Genomic DNA, 17,641 nt, shown 5'->3' with positions numbered 1-17,641 from the left:
GCCCACTGCATGCCAGTGCAACCAGTATAGTGGAAGAGGACTACTGTCTTACTGACAGCTCACTAGATCAGGGGCAGGGAAGATCAGGATGCCCCTTAGCATCCATCTCCCACCCCCTTTTGCCTGTTTGTTCTGCAAGTGAGGGCATTTCATCACTCCACTCATGGCCACAACGCAGGAAGAGGAAAAGCCAGTAAAAAGAGCCCATATGGCACCACAGCAGGGATGCAAGAGACAGAACCTAGAACCACCTTTGCTCCAGGCTCATTTCTAGCTCTCTCTAAACCACTCAGCAAGCGTCCAAGAGCACCTCCTGCCCGTGGCCCCATGCTGTACCCATCTTGCCAGCAAGCGCAGCTGTGGCTTGGCTGCCATTCTCTGCAGCCTGCAAGGAGCCCACCTGCCTGATATGGATGTGCCTCCGAGCAGCACCAGCAATTAGCACATGCAGGAGAGGACCTGGGCAGACAGGCTGCACCCCTCCTAATTGACTCAAGGAAGACGAACACTTGAACTTGCTCCAAAAGGAAGCACAAGCTCCAGCTTCCCCACATTCATTTACTTGCTGAGCTTGCCCAAACCTGCAAGTAGGCATCAGCTTGCAGACAGACAAATTAGAGGAAGCAGAGTTAGGCCAGCACAAAGCAGCTGGAGGTATTGACCCTTCTGGCAGTTTGGATGCAGACCTTGGGCTCAGCTTAAACATGTCTTTCTTCCCTTCTCGTCTCATGGAAGGACTGGCCCTTCTCAATCATTATTTTCTTCAGCATCACTCATTCCAACTACAAGTCCATTGTATCCTTCAACACTGCCTAACCAGGCCCTGCAAAACACACTAGAGAACTCCATCTGAGCACCTATACCCCTTCCATACAGGCAATTCCTGAGAAGCAGACAATCACATACCACGTTTCGTTTTAACCACACAATGAATTTACCAGTATTTTTCTAGGTCATACATCATAACTGTCTAATTTAGAGCAAAACTTAAGGCCAATACAGAGAGCAATAAATCTGTTGAGAACAATCTACCCCTCAGGTGACGATGGCATTGAGATATACTATGTAATTCAGTGATACGTACTGGAGATCTATGGTGGCAAAGCACTGAGAGCACACAAAAAGTGAATCAAGAGCTAGCTTCCCAAGCAAGCAGACTGAGCAGGCTGCCTGACAGCCATTAGAAGTGTTACATGCCAAGCAGTGAGTTTTAAGTGCTTTCTAGTGAGTTACCAGGAGGGACTAAGTGTTTTCAAAATGCATGGTAATATGAACAAGTAACTAAGAGCTTCACTTTTTCAAGCCTCTCTGTGACAGAGTTTTAGGTTAAGAGTTCTGACATAGCACAAAGTCTGCTCAGCAATGAATGCAAACAATGCCACAGAACAATAACTGCAGGTGCAAAGGAGGAAATGCTAGAGGCATGACAGTGCTTCAACTTTTATTTTCCTCAAAAACACAGAAAGAATTAAAACAGTTCTAAAAGCCACAAAGCTTTATAATACTTCACAATACATATATACCAATTGCGCTTCCCACTTAGACTAACCAGCAGGGAGGTCTTGTATTCAGGCCTTTATGTCTGTGGGAGCATGAAGCCATTTAATTTACTTCAGGTATAGAACAAGTGACAGGAGAAATGTATAGTAGACTCATTCCAATTTGGTTCAAGGACAGGAAGTTCTCCTGAGAGGGATGCTCTGCTGTTGACTGGAAGCCATGTTCAACAGATACTGCTCACATCGTCTACAGATGTCTGCAGTCAGCCAATCTGCCACAGGCCCTGTGTAACAGCACAGAGGCCGTGCTAGGCAACAGGGCTCCAAAGTAACAGGTACACTGGAGTGGGAGAGGGGAAAAAGAAAAGCAGGAAAGCTGGCAGAGGTTTTTGTTGCAGGATGTATGTAGCACTCTTCCACCCTTCCCCCCCTCTGTGGTCCAACACTGCTAAGTGATTTAGCTAGATGCACGAGTTCAACAGAGCAGCCAGCTTCACTTAGGAAGGCTACTAAGCACCAGAACAGATTAATTTACTGGCACCTTCTCTCTCTTGACAGTATGTCAGCCAAAGGGCTGAGGGCTAATGGGTATCTGGTTGATCCAAGGTTATGGCCACATCCTTATCCTGGATGTTTGGGTTTGGTTTTTTTTTTGCCATCCTGAAGTATGAAAGTAATGCAGTCACTCAGACCTCTTCTGCAGCACCTGCATTATAAGACAGACCAAACCACCACCCCACATAGCTAACTTCAGTAGTGAACACTACCTCTGATTTTTGGCAACTGAAGTACAAGCTTTTGAACCAGAAACTGCTGTGACTTTGACCCATTAAAGAATGGGTTCAGAGAGAAAAGATGCCTGTTCCCCCAGTACAACATATAACTGATTTGGAAAGATGATAAGAGATAATACATGTTTCCAGTCCCTAGATATTGCACTTATACCCACAAGGTCTTTCTTTTCCACCCAGAACTGTCAAAAGCTCTTTTTGAAACAGCTCCCTTTCTGAGGACAAAAAGGAAAAGGTGTCTGTACGTATTTGGAGGGACTGAGAAGCCATCTGTGGCATTACTCTTCAGGCACTTGCAGCTGAGACCATTAGCACACTAGGTAGAAGAGGGCTACTCTTGGGTTGTAGTGACAGACCTCTGGCTGCAGGGGGCAGAGTATTATAGGGTCTGGAAACTCATACAAATGAAGCTGTCACAAGGAACCTTCTATGTCTGGACTAACACGGACACATCTGAACCCAAGTCAGAAGCCTGTTAGCTTAAAGCAAAATGGATTTCACCTACACATCCTCCTTTTGGTCATCCAAAATTCATAATATTTGCAGAGAACAGTAGACTAGCTAGATGAGTGGCTAAACCAGTCATTCAGCATAACATTCAGCTGACCAGCACAATACAACATACTGCTGTAAGCATGTTTGTAGACTTGCATATACAGGCAACATCTTCTAAGACAAACCAGAACATCCCTGTCCCAGCTTACCCAAAATACTCCCAGTGCTCTATTTCATGCAGCAACTCTAAGCTCTTCTGCTCTTGAGTAGCTGGGTCCTCCTCTCTAGAGAGTCTCAGAAGTTTCAGAAAGTGAAGTGGGAGATGTACACATGTTCTGAAGGGCATGGACATCTGGAATCACACCACAAGTCACCTGAGTTCTCAGGGAAAACATATGCTCCTCCTTAGCAGGAAAATTCACATGGCATGGAATTGATTTATTGGTGCACTTAGAAGATAGACATTAATGCAGTGAACTGTCTGACCCTTGTATATATAGAGCACAGAGTAATCCCAACCACTTTACACAGGATGAAAGAAAAAGGAACCAGAGCTGCGTTAGCCAAATATGACAAGATACATCTGTGGCACCCTGGCTGCTTTTGCACCCTGTAGTATTCCCTCTCCTTTATTCTCAGAAACAAGCTAGAGTGTACACCTGAGTTATGAGTGGGATGACAGAAAGCTTCTTATGACTAGCTGAGGTGCAGGGAAAACAGAAAATGTAAAACATCCATATGCTGTTGTAAAGACTAGACTTACCTTGATGCAGCAGTCACAGCAGACAACACTAAGAGAAAAAACAGTTCCCAGCATTATCATTTGAGCAAAGCTCCATGCAGATACCAATATTGCAGCTAAGGGTGACTCTCCCAGGGAAGTCTTAATTTGTGACTGTGGCACAATCACTTGATGGCAAAGTAAGCAAGCTTAGAACTATTCAGTTTGCCAACCCTCCTATTTACAGATCTGTAATGAAGCATACATTGTTTGAAGGCTTTAACTGCAAACGCCCACTACTTTTCATTCAGCGCTACCACCAGCTAGTTACTCAGTTTCCAATGGTTGTTTACTTGTTGCTTTTAATCAATTCAGTGCTTCAAATAGATGTAAGATGAGCCTTGATGAGGCTGAAGTTCCTCTTTTGCCCTCCCATGAGCAAAACCCCTCAGATGAATAAGTGGATACAAGTAGGTCCAACTCCCTTCCCAGTCACAGGGTCTGAAGTTCACTTTTTAGGTGCTCACCAGAATATTCTGGTGTACAGCCTCTCCCAGAACCTGCTCAAGCCCCTGACAGAAGTTAAATCCAGGCTTTAGAGCAGAATGTAGAGCATGATCTCAGAGAAATTTAATCTAATACATGAACAATATATTGGTTAAATTTGAGATACCACTTCAGAGGCAAGTTTTTCCACATCCTCTGCAGCTGTAGACACTTCAGCCTGGCTTGTGCATTAAGACAAAACTGAAGGGCTCAGCAACCTGCTCCTATCCAGTGCTGCAACTGTTAGAATACAGAGTATTTTTCAGCACTGTTTCTTTATTCTTTTCTCCCTCCTTATTCAGTCCTTTTGTACCAGCTCACCTGCTGCAGAGGTAACAGCTGTAAGGCCACTTAAGGAACATCTGCTTATGGCAGCTGAAACAGATCTGTGGAAAGAAAAGTTACTTGTGAATGCAAATGGTAAATATCTTTGTACCAACAGTATCCACTGACTGCCAAAGAGCAAGCATATAAACCAACCTTCTAAAGGCTTTAGATTCACGTACAATAACAGAAATCCAATAAAGGATAGCAGAGACACAAGAATTATAAAAGCTAAAAAGGCAAAAAAGGTCTTACTTGTAGGCCAGTGTTTTTATGATGCAGAGGTTTGGGGCAGCTGCCAGACAACAGGAGTGTTAAAAAAGCGCTCTTGAGCAAACAATAGCTGTATTGTGCAAGAGTGGAACAGTAGCTAGTTAAGACAGAGAGAAGAAGAGAGACATTCTTTGAGGTAGACTGCAGCAGTCCCAAAGAGATTAAGTTAGGGCAAATTTCAATCAAATCCTGAAGCAAAAAATGAGTCATAAGGAAGCTGATGAGTCACTTGAACTTTATAAAAAAAAAAAAATAGAATACTTTCATACACAGCTGGCAGTCAGAAGTGATATTATCTTGAGAAGCAGAGCTTGAGAAAACTAAAAGAACTTCAGCAGCGACAACAAAAAGAGAGCCATTTTAGAATAGGCAGGCATCAGGCAAGTTAAAGCAGGGATAGTAAGTCCTAGGCAAGAAGAACACAAGGATTCAGTCTCAGGAGCATCAAACAGATTGTGGCAGTAGCACAGCTCTGCTAGTAGAACCCTTTGGCTCTGCCTGTACTGCTAAATAAGTGAGGGCAAGAAACTGACCCCGAAGCCAGGTAGCACAGACTTTCTCACATCTGTGGTGCAAAGGGCTTGTACTCATAACATCTGTTATAGCAGGACTGGTTACAACATGCCATCTAAAGGGGCTCAGTGAATAAGCCAGCAATTGAGCAGAGTGGACAGCCAACAGGATGGTGCTGCAGATCACCCCGTCCCTCTCATCTCACTAACCTCTGCCTTCACTCAGCAATTCAGCTGCCTTCACAGTCAGCACAACTCAGGTGTGGGAGCCTGAGTTAAGAGCCCTTGTCTGTTTAGCAGTACCAAACCCCAGCTAGTTACTTCGTGATTTCAGAGCTGGCCAACAGACTTGGCAGTCTGCTCTCCTAGCATGGAAATAATAGTACAAGAAGTATCAAGCAAAGGCTGGGTTACTTTCTACACAACTCACACAGCTTAAGCTTGATTAGAAGCCATTACCACACAATGTATTAAAAGATTTTTACAGCATCGGGCCAAACATGGATCAGCTGCATGAACAGGATATATCGTGACAGAGCACCTCAGAGTTTAGCACTAAAGGCCATGAAGCCAGCCAGCTTTTGAAAAGGCAAGGACAGCACAAAGAGAAGAAACATACCTTCGCTCTTGGAAAGACGCCATCACTACCTCCTTGGAAGAAGCCTTGCCCTTCCAGGACCGTCATTGCATATCTGGTTCCAATCAGCTCAGCAATGGTAGGTGTTGGCCACTTTGTAGGAAAGGGACAGTCCTATCAAAAAGACAGAAGTTAAGCATTCAGAGAAAGCTGAAGGAAGTAGATACCTGAGGAGGTCACGCTCAAAACTCAGTCCCAAAAGGCTCAGGAGCATTCGTTCCCAAAACTCAGCTGTGCCAGTGATGAGGAACATCAGTTGACTGACAATATTAGCAAAGGAACTACTACAGGGGCTTTAGTGGTTGCTACAGTTTTCAAGCAGCTTCCTGACACCTCATTAGGTAAGCAGGTCACTCGGTCCCCACAGTAGTTAATACCATGTCCAGAGCCAGCCTTCAGGGAATTTTACCCTTTGGTACAGATCACAGCACATATGGCCTCCTGGCCCCTCTTCAGCACAGGATCCCTTTCTGCAGCATAACACCCTCTTGCCTCCTCTTTCCCAGGACTCACTGGTCCCACACCAATGGCAGCTATGGTCTGGTGATTAACCAGGAGAGACAACAGTGCTTTTATCCCCAGGTGGGGAGCCCAGCCCACCTCCATCCACTACTGAACAAAGAGGTCACACAGAGTTGTGGCCAGTTTAGAGACTTGCCAGGGTGGTGCAGGGAGGGATGCAGAAGGAAAGGAGGCAAGGGCACAGCACACTTTGTCAGGTGAGGCCATAATTCAGAAGGCTGCACAGGTGCACGCAAAACATCATTGCTCCAACAACAGTCATTCAAAGCCTGATAACTTCAGTACCACATATATTTACAAGTTTGTTACTGTATCAGAATCTAAAATGAATGGGGGGAGATGGAAAAAAAGCATAAACTGTCAATTACACTGTCAACTACAGTCTGCTTGAGGAAGCCTTGACAGACACTTTCAAGTAATGCAGTGGTATTTTTCCCTTCTTGTATGAGGAGCAACTCTATTTCCTATCACGCAAACTGGGAGCCTCCACAAAGATGCTAAAGCATCCAGTCTTCAATTAAGCACCTCCAAGGAGAGAATAATATATCAGCTTAATATCAGTATACAATATGGTGCAAGATAAAAACCACAAAACAGGCTTACTGCTTGCACAGAGATCAAGGTGCAAGCTCTGGTCATTACCAGAAGTATCAGAGCAGGTGTGCTAGCTGACATGCTGGACTTACAAGCTTCTTTTTTTGAAGGCCTCTCTCTACAGATTTGGACCTTCCTCTGTAAGGGGGCAGCTGCATTTGGCCAGCATTCAGGAAGCCATTAGGTTTAATGTCTCCTAGCGTGGGTGCACTCACAGGAGGACATGTGCAACTTGCAGCAAGACCTGGAGAGGAAGACAGTTCGAGGGTATAGAAAACCAGCAGGCAGTTTCTAAGTATTCACCCCAAAAGCTGAATGCTTAAGAGCATTACACTGCCTTCTGAAGGTAGCAAGGCTTACATTTCTCTCTCTCAACACCCATTAGCTCAGATAACAAAAAGCAGAGGTTACAGTAATTATGCTTGTCAGTAGGCAGTGACAAGGTTTCATTAGCACTATTTAGTTTAATAGTATCAAGTAGTGCACTTTCTACTTGAACATTCAAAACACCCATTTAGCGTCTACTGTGGATTCCAGTTAGGCCTTTGGGGACATGTTATCAATGTTTTGAAGCTGCAGGAGCTATACAAGCTTCAGTCAACTGCAGAGCAATGGTTTTCTAAGGGCACCTCCCCAGAAGCATTACTTAGCATTGGAGCTTCTCCTGTTAAAGTGTTTTCAGGTGATCAAAGGGTACAGTGAGCCCAACCGAAGGCTTTGAGAACCCAGCAGGCCACCAACACCTGATCTAAATGTGCAGCTAGAAGTACACTGACCTGCACTGTTGCTGGATACTATTGCTGACCTAGATGAGGCAAGCCAGGAGCTGGAGGGCAGCATCAGAGCAGTTTCCTGTAGGCCAGAGGACAGGACAATCTTATAAGCTACATACAAAAGATACCAAGTCCACTTCCTCAGGAGAGCTGCTGCCAAACAAACCCCACGATATCCAGGACTGACCAGAAATGTTCAAGGCTCAGCCAAAAGTGGAGTGGAAAAAAATCAGTGTGGTATATTTAGCAAGTCTACATTCCAAGAGGTAATAGCAAGTTAATTCTCCCTCTGGAAGCTCCAGCCAAGCTAGTGAAATTTCAAATTCACCTGTTTTCTCTCTCACCCAAGTTCAATCCAGATACTAGCCACAAAGTTTCATCTGTTCAGGAACCAACTTCACAAAATCCTCCCTATACAACTGTGAGTACACCGGACTATTTTCTTGACTCCAGCTCACATGCAGCAATGCTAGAGAACAGTTCAAAAGACTGTGCCCCACTAACCCAACTCAAACCCAAAGCTGTATCTCAACAGCACTGCTTCTAGCTTCTCTAGAAAAGCAGAAGTTACATTATAGTCTCCATATGAAGGTCCTTCTAGTTTAGCAGTAATACATCAGGCCACAGGGTTCCCAAATGTGGAACATTCCTACAAATAGCATAGACTTGTGCAAATATAGCTAAGGTTTTTAATTCATATATGTTTCCCTCAGTTAAGCAATTGCATTTCAGACAGAAGTGTTTATAGAAACAGATTCCTGTTTGTATGCCAGTGCATCTGTGCTAGACATGATGTGTTAGAGCTTAAGTTCTGTTCCACAGAATTTCTGAATATGCTCAGACTGGATCCCAGAACTAGGCAGTCAAGCTTTTCATGACCAAGCCAGAAGTTGAAAGAACCCAAAGACTATGTATCATAGTTTACTGAAGAATGGTGCTCCCAAAATTTTTCCACAGGCAGTGGGAATTCACCAGAAGTTGCTTCCTGAAAAAAAAAAATCATTAGGCTTTCCTTCCACAAGCTCACATACCACATGAAATGCAAACATATCAATACATCTAGCATCAAATGCTTCACTGTGAGCAAAGACAGGGAATAGTTTTAACCCATATTGGCCAAACTCCTGTGAACATTAAAACTTCTGCAGGATCTAGTTTTAAGAGACCAGAGCAGGCCTTGGCTCTATAGACTGCTGTCATGCCACAGAAAGAAGTGTTTAAACATGGCATGAGCTTCTGTAGCAGGAAGGACTTCAGGGAGCCTAATAATACCACATTCCTTCACTTTGGAGAGACAAGATTGCCCACACTGGGATTTGAACCTCATGTCTCAAGCTACATATGTGTGCAGATCTAGTGCCTCTCCAGACTCCTTTCACTTAAAGCCTTACCTGAACTCCTGGTCCCAGCTGTCGTCTTGTAGTGTTGACAATTTTAAACCCTGTATTGCCATCTTGGAGAGTTTGGAAACTATTGCTTGGAGATTTCAGGGCAGTATTTGGTGTCACAAGCATTTCTGCATGGGAGAAGGGAACAAAAACACCCATACACACAGACAAGATAGAGATATTGTGCTGTGACAAAATAACAAATTTGATATCCACACATCAGAATTTGATATTTGGCTAGAATTTGTCAGGTGAGTAACAATCTTTTAGCTTTAGGTAATGGTTAAAGTCTTGTTCTTTCACTTAGTGGACAGACAAATTTGAACTTCCACTTAATAAAGGGTAAGTTGAAACATCTTTTGAGACTTAATAAGCCACAAACAGATTTTCTGGAAAGAACCATTTTTATGCCATACCACCTCTATCACACAAAATTAGCATCCCCACTTCCCTTGCATTATACATGCTATGGAAAAGATGAGTGGCCTTTCATTTCAAAAGCCATCTATTACTTTTAGTTAACACTGACTTTACTTGCATGCTTGATAGGTCACTTTGTAGCAGGTACCTTTGGGCCCGCTCCCATTTTCCCTTGCTGCTGATGATTGAAGCTTCTGCGGTTGTTTTACTTCTGCCATGAGCTGTTCATGCCAGCTGGACTCCTGCGGCATGTGCTCTTTCAGCTTCCTCTCCAGCACCTGAAAGCAAAACATACAAAAAGAAAAAGTCAAGAGCAAAGTGGCAACAGAACTATTTCTTCAGCAATGGCACTTTTTTAACAAGTGCCTGTCACTCACTGGGCCCTGCACACAAGAGAAATTCTAGATAATGCATACTAGAATACTTAAGCAACTCTCAAATTTGAAACTGAGAACTCCAGGAGTACTTTCAGGACCACAAAATGTTCCAAATGGGAGAAACAGTGGAGGAATTAGGCAGATTGATCATCTTTCTTCTATGCAGATGTCACCTCCCGTTTTCCTAACCACGTATTTTGGCAGTAGGGTGTGCCCAAAAGTTAAGTATGATTAATATACCCAAACCCAAACCAGTAACTCTATATTCCTAGAAGTTGTCTTGTCAACTGCAGAATCATCTTGTTTTGCTATCACTAGATGCAGCACCAGGTCACCTACAGGTTTCAGATGAGGCTTGGGGACAGCTACATCAGCTTTGGGGGTCCTGTGTTTCTGCTCGATCACCTGAAAGAACAGAAATCATGCTTAAACAACAGTTCTTTCTCTGCTCCTGATACACACTCCCAATTCAGTGGCACAGTGAATGACTCAAATGAGGATTTGGGAATGGGGAGGTGGGAAAGGCATAACAAAACTGAGTTGGGAAGTCAAGAATTATGAGATTAGCTTACATGGGGTTTGGTAGACACAGATTTACGAGGCTTGCACAAGAAGCATACAGCCTTCTAGCTTGTGAACTGATCTGAAAAGCCACTAAATAACATTGTACTCAAATTTTAATATCAGGAATGATCCTGACAAGCAGGATCACATTCAGCAACAACTCAGCTCCAGGGAGGAGAGTAATTGAATGGGTTAACAAGACTGTAACAGGAACAGTAGAAGCAGGCAGCTGTATGCATAAGCTACATTATCTATGTAGCTTATGCATACAGCTACATATACATGCATAAGCTGTATACATAAGCTATATGTAAGCCAGAGACTGGCTTACAGTCCTATGTAAACTAGAAACAACAGCAAGATAGAATTGCAGAGCAGGTATTCACAGGAGGCAGACTGTCTCCATCATAACACCCAAACCCCTGACTATGGCATCATCCTTTTAACCATTTATTATCTTGGCCAATCCTCCTAGCTTTTTTAAGGTCCCCCCCTATATCCTGGAGAATTGATGAAAAGACAATCTGAGCTCCAGAGCCCCTAACCACCTCTCCCAGGGCTCTGTAGTCCTTCTTCATGTTCTCCAGCCTACTGCTATCAACATCACTAGCACCCACATGGATGACCAGAAGCGGGTAATAGTCTGTGGGACTCACTAGAGCAGGCAGCCTCTCTGCAACATCCCTGATCCATGCCCCAGGTAGGCAACACACCTCCCTCGAGACCAGGTCAGGCCGACAGATGAGTGCCTCTGTCCCTTTCAAAGTAGAGTTCCCTACCACTATGACCCATCTCTTTTTCCTGGCAGCACCAGTAGTGATCTTCTTTACCCCTGCCCATGGCAGAGGGGTTGGAACTAGATGATCTTAAGGTCCTTTCCAACCCTAACTATTCTATGATTCTATGATCATCAAGCCCTGTGCTCGCTGCATAGAAGAGAGCTGACAGAAAAAGTAAACTTGCACATGCATGTCTTTAGCTGCCTCATTTCACTTATTCTTACTTTGAAGCTATGCCATTTACTTTCCCTGTGTGTACAGCTTCCGAACAGGTGGGAGTGTTGGTAGAACAACGCTACAGCTTCCCACAATAGCTGTAGTTTTCATTCATTTGCAAATTAGAGTACTGTTTGTTAGAGAAGCTTTACAATAGCTGATGGGGAAATCCTTGCTTAAGAGTCTTCACAAAGACCTGAGCAGTAGCACTCTGTGCTTTCTTCTAGCATTTCTGACTACTACTCTTCAAGCATGTTTGTGCTTCTCTGTCAACCACAGAAATAAAAAAAGGAAATAAAATAAAGACCCAGCTCATCCTGCCACCTTGAGTTATGGTTCTGTACTGCACAGTGCATTGATACACAGTGCACTGCGAGGAACATAAGTAGTTACAATGTACTGTCTCCTTTCCACTACTATTCATTTATATATCAATGAAGAGATCACTTCCAGAGAAATGTCATAGCTTTATCTGGAAGCTGGAGTCACAGCCAAGACAAACAAGAGCTTGGATTTTATAAAGGTACAGGCTTTAGCTGAGACTTCTAACCCCCCTGCCCCCTAGCAGCACCAACAAGGAGAAAAAAAGCCGATGTCTAGTGCTGTATGCAAAGTTTTCACTTTTAAAATATTCTTCATTACAAGTAGAGTTGTCTCATCTTCTGCCAAGGCGTCTGTTTGCAAAGCATGCCAATGCCACAAAGCCTTATGCCAATGTTTTAGATCTGCTCATCATTCCCAGATCAAGCTGCAACAAGTGAACAGCATCACAAGCCTTTAGAGACATCCCAGACATTTTTGTATCTGGTCATCTTCACCAACCAGCCACATTGTTGTCTTGAGTCAGCACAGCAGCTGCCCCTGGAAGGGAATCAGCAATTTTTTTACCCTGAGTAAACTCCTGCAGTAGCTCATGTACACTGCCTAGAGGCCTCTGCCTGAGGCTGAGCGAAGAACTCAAAAGCGCTTTTGCCCTTGCACATATCCCATATCTGGGAAGACAAGGAAACAAATGAGAGATGCCAGGTACAGCTCAGCTCAAGGAGCCTGGGAGGACACAAGTGTCCAAGGTCGGAAGCATAAGTAGGCAAAAGCATTTCATGAAACTGCTGCATGCAAGGCAACACAATTGTTTCAGGAAAGGGAGTCGCTGACCCCTGGAAAGAGAAGTTCACCATTCAGCTTTAGGAAAGAGTGGATACCCCCAACTTAAAAAAATTATAGGAAATTAAGAACCTGAGTGGACAAACAGGGTGAATTAATGCTGAGCTGCAGCTGAGAGAGTACTTCTAAGTCCAGATGCTTTTGGACTTGGAAGTACCTTTGAGAAAGCCAGTCTTTTGGAGGAGAGGTCTCAACAAATACTGTTTAGAAATGAGGTAGAACAGGTGGTTTCAAAGTTGTCCATTGACTCTAGTCACTCACCTTCCGAAGGGTGAACCTCTTGCACTGAATATCATCCAAAAGTAATTCATAGGGAGAACGGATACGTTCTGCTGGAGGCAAGCGATGCTGTGGTCGCTCAGTAGGTTTACGCAGCTTCACACCATTCTGCAGCTCACAAACAACACTGGGCCACAGGAATGCCTCAGAAAAACCAGTTAGGGCCTAGTCAACAGCTGGCTAGAACACATAGAGTAGATCCCATCCCATCCCCTCCCTCCATGTAATAGGGCACACTTAGCAGCTGAAGTCATTCAGAAATAAGAAGTGTGTCCTTAACACTACTTTCAACTCACTGCCAGATTAGGGCCCAGTACCACAGCAGAGAATTGCTTATCTTTGCAGAAGTCAATTTACAACAAGGGAGCTGGGAGCTGGCTCACCAGGCTTATTCCCAAATTTTGTCATTAACTTCATGAACATACTTCAGCAAAACACAGCTTCTGCTGCCAGCTAGCTAGAGCCATTTTCTTGAATACCTGAACGCTTCCTGCTAGTGCTCCAGGTGCCAGAGCTTTTTCATATTATTTGATCTAAGAAAACCTTGGGAATTAAATACCTAATCTTACCATTAAAATACTCTGAACTTTCAGAAACCAAGGGCTGAAGGGTCCACAGACAAAGAAATAAACAAAAAGGGGATCTCATACTTCAACCTTCCCAGCAGCCTACATTAGCAGTTTCAGCCTGGAGACACAACTTGATAATTGACATCTGCTCATCCTGTTCCTGTATTAATATCTGAGGATGCTCAGGCATGCAGTATAACCCAACAAAAGTTAAAAGCAGGGGAAAAAAAAAAAAAAAATCAACTCAATAGCATGTTTAAACAACATTGTAATGGAAGTGCTAAGTCAACAGCTTATCTGGATCCCAAAGGCAAACTGAGCGAGAACAAGTGATTCTATTATAAACATTGAAAGGGAAGCAAAATATTTTAGACCACTGCCTCAGCACAAAGTTTGACTTAAACTCCTCTCCCTTTTCCACTTACAGTATGAAGCATCTTCCCTCAACTTACCCCTTCAGCCATTCCATGGACTGTCACACACAAAATGCTGCAACACTCTAAACCCACTGCCTTCAGTTCAACAGATGAGTGGCAAGACAGCTGTGTTCTCACTGCTTAGATTTCAAGGCAAAGATTGTCTTGTGACATGTATGGATAAGCTCTGCAGAGGCTACATGCTATCAGGCTGTGATCTAGGTTTCAGTCCACACAAAAAAATGTGGCCCAGAGAGAGCATTATCTGCTTGGCACCACTCAAGGCATCACCTCTAATCTGTGGGATCCCAGTGAAGCTGGCATTCTGGCTATTTTAAACTGAAGAGTTTGTCAGAGCAGTGCAACCAACTGGCACTTAGGGACTTAGAAACTAGAGGCAGAGGACTTGCAACAGACATCCTGCTTTGGAATTTATGCCTCCTGAAGGAGTAGAGGCCAAATACACTGGCCTTCAGGCCACATGGCAAAGCCCGCGTATTTATTCATGTATTCCCTGCAGAAAAGAGCTATAGCAGTTGATGAGTTTGTGGTTTCAGATAGCTTGCCAGTTTATTTTAAGAGATCACAAAATTGAGAATATGCCCAAACACACATTTCACAAACATTTTCATACAAATAGTTTGAGCAAGCTTCAAAGCAAGTGCTATTTAGACAAAGGAAGCAAGTCCACAAGTCTCTTGGGGCTTGCTGCTTGCCTCCACAGACTCCAGACTACAGTGCATTTGTTTATGCTGGGCAGAGCTCCAGCCAGAAGAGTTATTTGTTTCTGAATGAGCCCTGACTGCACAGGGCCTTGAAAAGAATAAGTTGCTTTCTGCCCCAAACAGAGTCCAAGATCTATGAAATGAGAGAATGGAAAGACAAGAAAGGCAGTGAGCAGAAGGTAGGAGGTACATCTCCAGCCTCGCCCTCCTTCAGCCCTTCACTTGAGCTGCTGGAGCTACACAGCCACAAAGATGGACACAACTACTGGCCTTCAGTCCCATCCAGCCCTGAACCAGCACAGACTCCACACAGAAAGACTGAACTAGTCCACCCCAGTACTACCACCAACAGAACAGTTTTTTGTCCAGCTACAAGGGAGGAAGAGATTGCTTTTGGGAAGTATCAGTTGCTGCCAAGAGCTGGAGGCTCATTTGCAGGAAGGAACACTCCAAAGACTGCCTCAAACTTCATTTTTTAGAAGGTATTTAAGTTCAACCACAAAGACAATCTTTGTGAGGAATAAATGTCCATGTGAGATTAACACACAAATTGGTTTAACTTCAAGTCCACTCTCCAGATTGTTTTGCAGACAACTCTTTAGCTACTTAAGCTTTGAACAACCTAAGAAGTTTCATCTGATTTCATGCTCTGCTCTTCATAGAAGAGTCAATGAAAAGCCACAGAGCCAAGGTAAACAAAAACCACACCCCTCATAATTAAGGGATTAGATCCCTTACCCAGTGTTTGTCCTTCTTCTGAAGGGACTTTTCCACCACACCTTCCACATCCATTTTTCTCAGACTCTGAGAAGGAAGCACATGAAGTCATGATCTTGTACTGTTCAGTACAAATTACTAATGTTAATCTGAAAAGCCTAGAAGCCCCAGACACCTAAAATATCAAAAGCTACAACTTATTGACATGGTGCAGAAACAGTAGACCTTCGCATTGTGAAAATAACCCTTCAGCAAGGTACTCAACTAGGTACTCTATTTTTAGTGCAGCAGGAAGGTTACTTTAGAACTAGATGAGTGTGTAAATGCAGAGGGAATAGGCAGCTAAGGGGTGATCTCAAATGTACCTCTTTGGAGGTCTGGATGACAGTTATAAGCTTCTTGAGTTCCATATATCCAGTAAACAGTCTCCTACAGGTAATTTGGTAGTGGCTGGTAGCCTCAGAAGACCTGGACAAGTGCTCCTCACAGGCCTGAAAGAAGTGCAGCTATTTAAGAGAAATCTTGAAATGAAAAATATGTTTGGATGGAATAAAGCAAGATTCAGTTTTCTCAATCCATAGTTAAAAAACATCTTCCTCACAGCCCCATTGTACCTTTCCCCCCCAACTGTTGCAGATGCAGAGGAACAAAGCAGCAAGACATCCCATCTTATAAGCACAATTATGTAAGTAGCTGTGTTATTTATCTTGTTCTCCATAAGATGGAAAGTTCCTCACACCTTTAAATTATGGTTGAGAGGAAAATATTAGTTTGAGTTGAGACATTCAAATCACAGCTTTTGCAGAAACTGAAAAGTAAGGACAAGTGATCCCCCCCCCAATATCCACAGTCTTCTAGGTATTGAATTTGGAGACTACATACAGAAGGGCTTTGTAGACACAGCTATACAAGAGCCATGTCCAGTCTTCCTTCTTATTTCTTTTCCATAGGCATTTGAGTGTGATTTTCCTCTGATTGGAAAGCCACATGCTCCCTCTATGCCCCCCAGCAAGCTACTGAGCCTTTTCCCAGAAATGGTCTTGCCCTTAGTTAACAGCATGGTTCCTCAACTCTTCTAAAGCTACTGTATTTATTAAGTGGGAAAAAGGAAACCTTGATAACATCCTGCAGGGTGACTGCTGGTTTCATTGCCCCATCATCCAATTTCAACATGAGGTACAGCAGTTTCTCCAATGGATCACTCAGTTCTCGCTCCACTTGGTCACTGATTCCCCAGTCCAGGGCTTCATATATCACCATTCCCAAGTACTCCAACAGCTGCAGACAGAGACCAAGGAAACAGTGTAGTGCAAAGTGGTGTGGAAAACTTCACAGCTATCACTTCCCAACCATGAGTGTACCCTCCACTGCTTCTCAGGGCTGAGCACCTCTCTCTGGACGAGAAGGCCCCAAAAGGCAGCCAGATGCTCATTGGATAGCCTGAGATACTACCTAAATAAGCTGCTTTAAGATTTTAAAGCAGCCTTATCTAGCACCTCTATGTTATTAAGATAAAAAAGACTGTCGGCTATTCCACAATAGGCAGCATTTGTCCACACTGTTTCCCAGCCCCACTGTCTTGCTGGAGTTCAGTCCTGGCATTCCGTTTCATTTTCCAGATTGCAAGGGACAGTCACTCTCACAGGGCACAGAAAGTTTAAGCACTTTCATAGTTTAAAAAGACATCTGCATCTCCTGAACTGACCTTCTACTACAGCAGCATTGCATCTGCACACATAACAAACGTGAAGACACAGGCTTACCTTGTCCTCTGACTGCTGAATGCTGCCGACATCTGAAAGGGAAAGAACGGAGGAAGAAAAAGATAACTGCATAGGCACTAACAAACAGCTTTTGGCTGTTTGTTATTCTTGGCAATAAGAAAACAAACCCCTCTAACATCAGTCCCCCCTGGGGAATGCAGACATATATTTAGAGACTCCTGAAAAGCAATACATGACATTCTCTTTGTTATCAGCATTAACCCTAAAATAACAGCTGCAGGATACTTTCTTATATATATATACACTTAACACATATCTAACCACAAGGAAGACCCAGGATCTTTTTCTTTATTCTTTATTACCTGCTGTTGTCCCTAGATGGTTAGCCCAGCATTGACCAGTGCAGTAGTGCAACCAAGCGATACAAAAGAAAAGCATGTTGCCACTTCTTAGCTACACGTAGTGACAAAAAAAGGGAAACGGTCAATCATAGACCTGTCTTGAGAGTTACAATTACAAAGGAACCATACATAGGAAGATTAACAGACAAGGACATTTAATAAAGCCTCACACTACTTATTTCAAATAACATAAGCAGTAACAAAATTTTATCCCA

At 43.6% G+C, this 17,641-nt stretch overlaps 1 protein-coding gene across 1 annotated transcript; it reads right to left on the bottom strand.

The window, feature by feature from the left end:
- Nucleotides 1-1,667: 1,667 nt before the first annotated feature.
- Nucleotides 1,668-17,136, bottom strand: LOC308218957 (protein spire homolog 1-like; the record flags this gene model as incomplete). The annotated part of the gene is made up of 15 exons (XM_080613496.1): nucleotides 1,668-1,839; nucleotides 2,995-3,137; nucleotides 3,549-3,576; nucleotides 4,374-4,438; nucleotides 5,781-5,912; nucleotides 7,007-7,158; nucleotides 7,691-7,766; nucleotides 9,079-9,203; nucleotides 9,644-9,773; nucleotides 10,212-10,277; nucleotides 12,857-13,018; nucleotides 15,323-15,388; nucleotides 15,667-15,792; nucleotides 16,415-16,579; nucleotides 17,065-17,136. 15 exons carry the CDS (start codon nucleotides 17,134-17,136, stop codon nucleotides 1,668-1,670), a joined length of 1,680 nt encoding a protein of 559 aa, XP_080469622.1.
- Between the last annotated feature and the right edge of the window lie 505 nt (nucleotides 17,137-17,641).

The sequence above is a fragment of the Psittacula echo genome (genome assembly GCF_963264785.1).
Source record: "Psittacula echo genome assembly, chromosome: 3".
NCBI classification, from domain to species: domain Eukaryota; kingdom Metazoa; phylum Chordata; class Aves; order Psittaciformes; family Psittacidae; genus Psittacula; species Psittacula echo.
The sequence above is the reverse complement of the archived record's forward strand: the minus strand, read 5'-3'. Positions and strand labels throughout refer to the sequence as shown.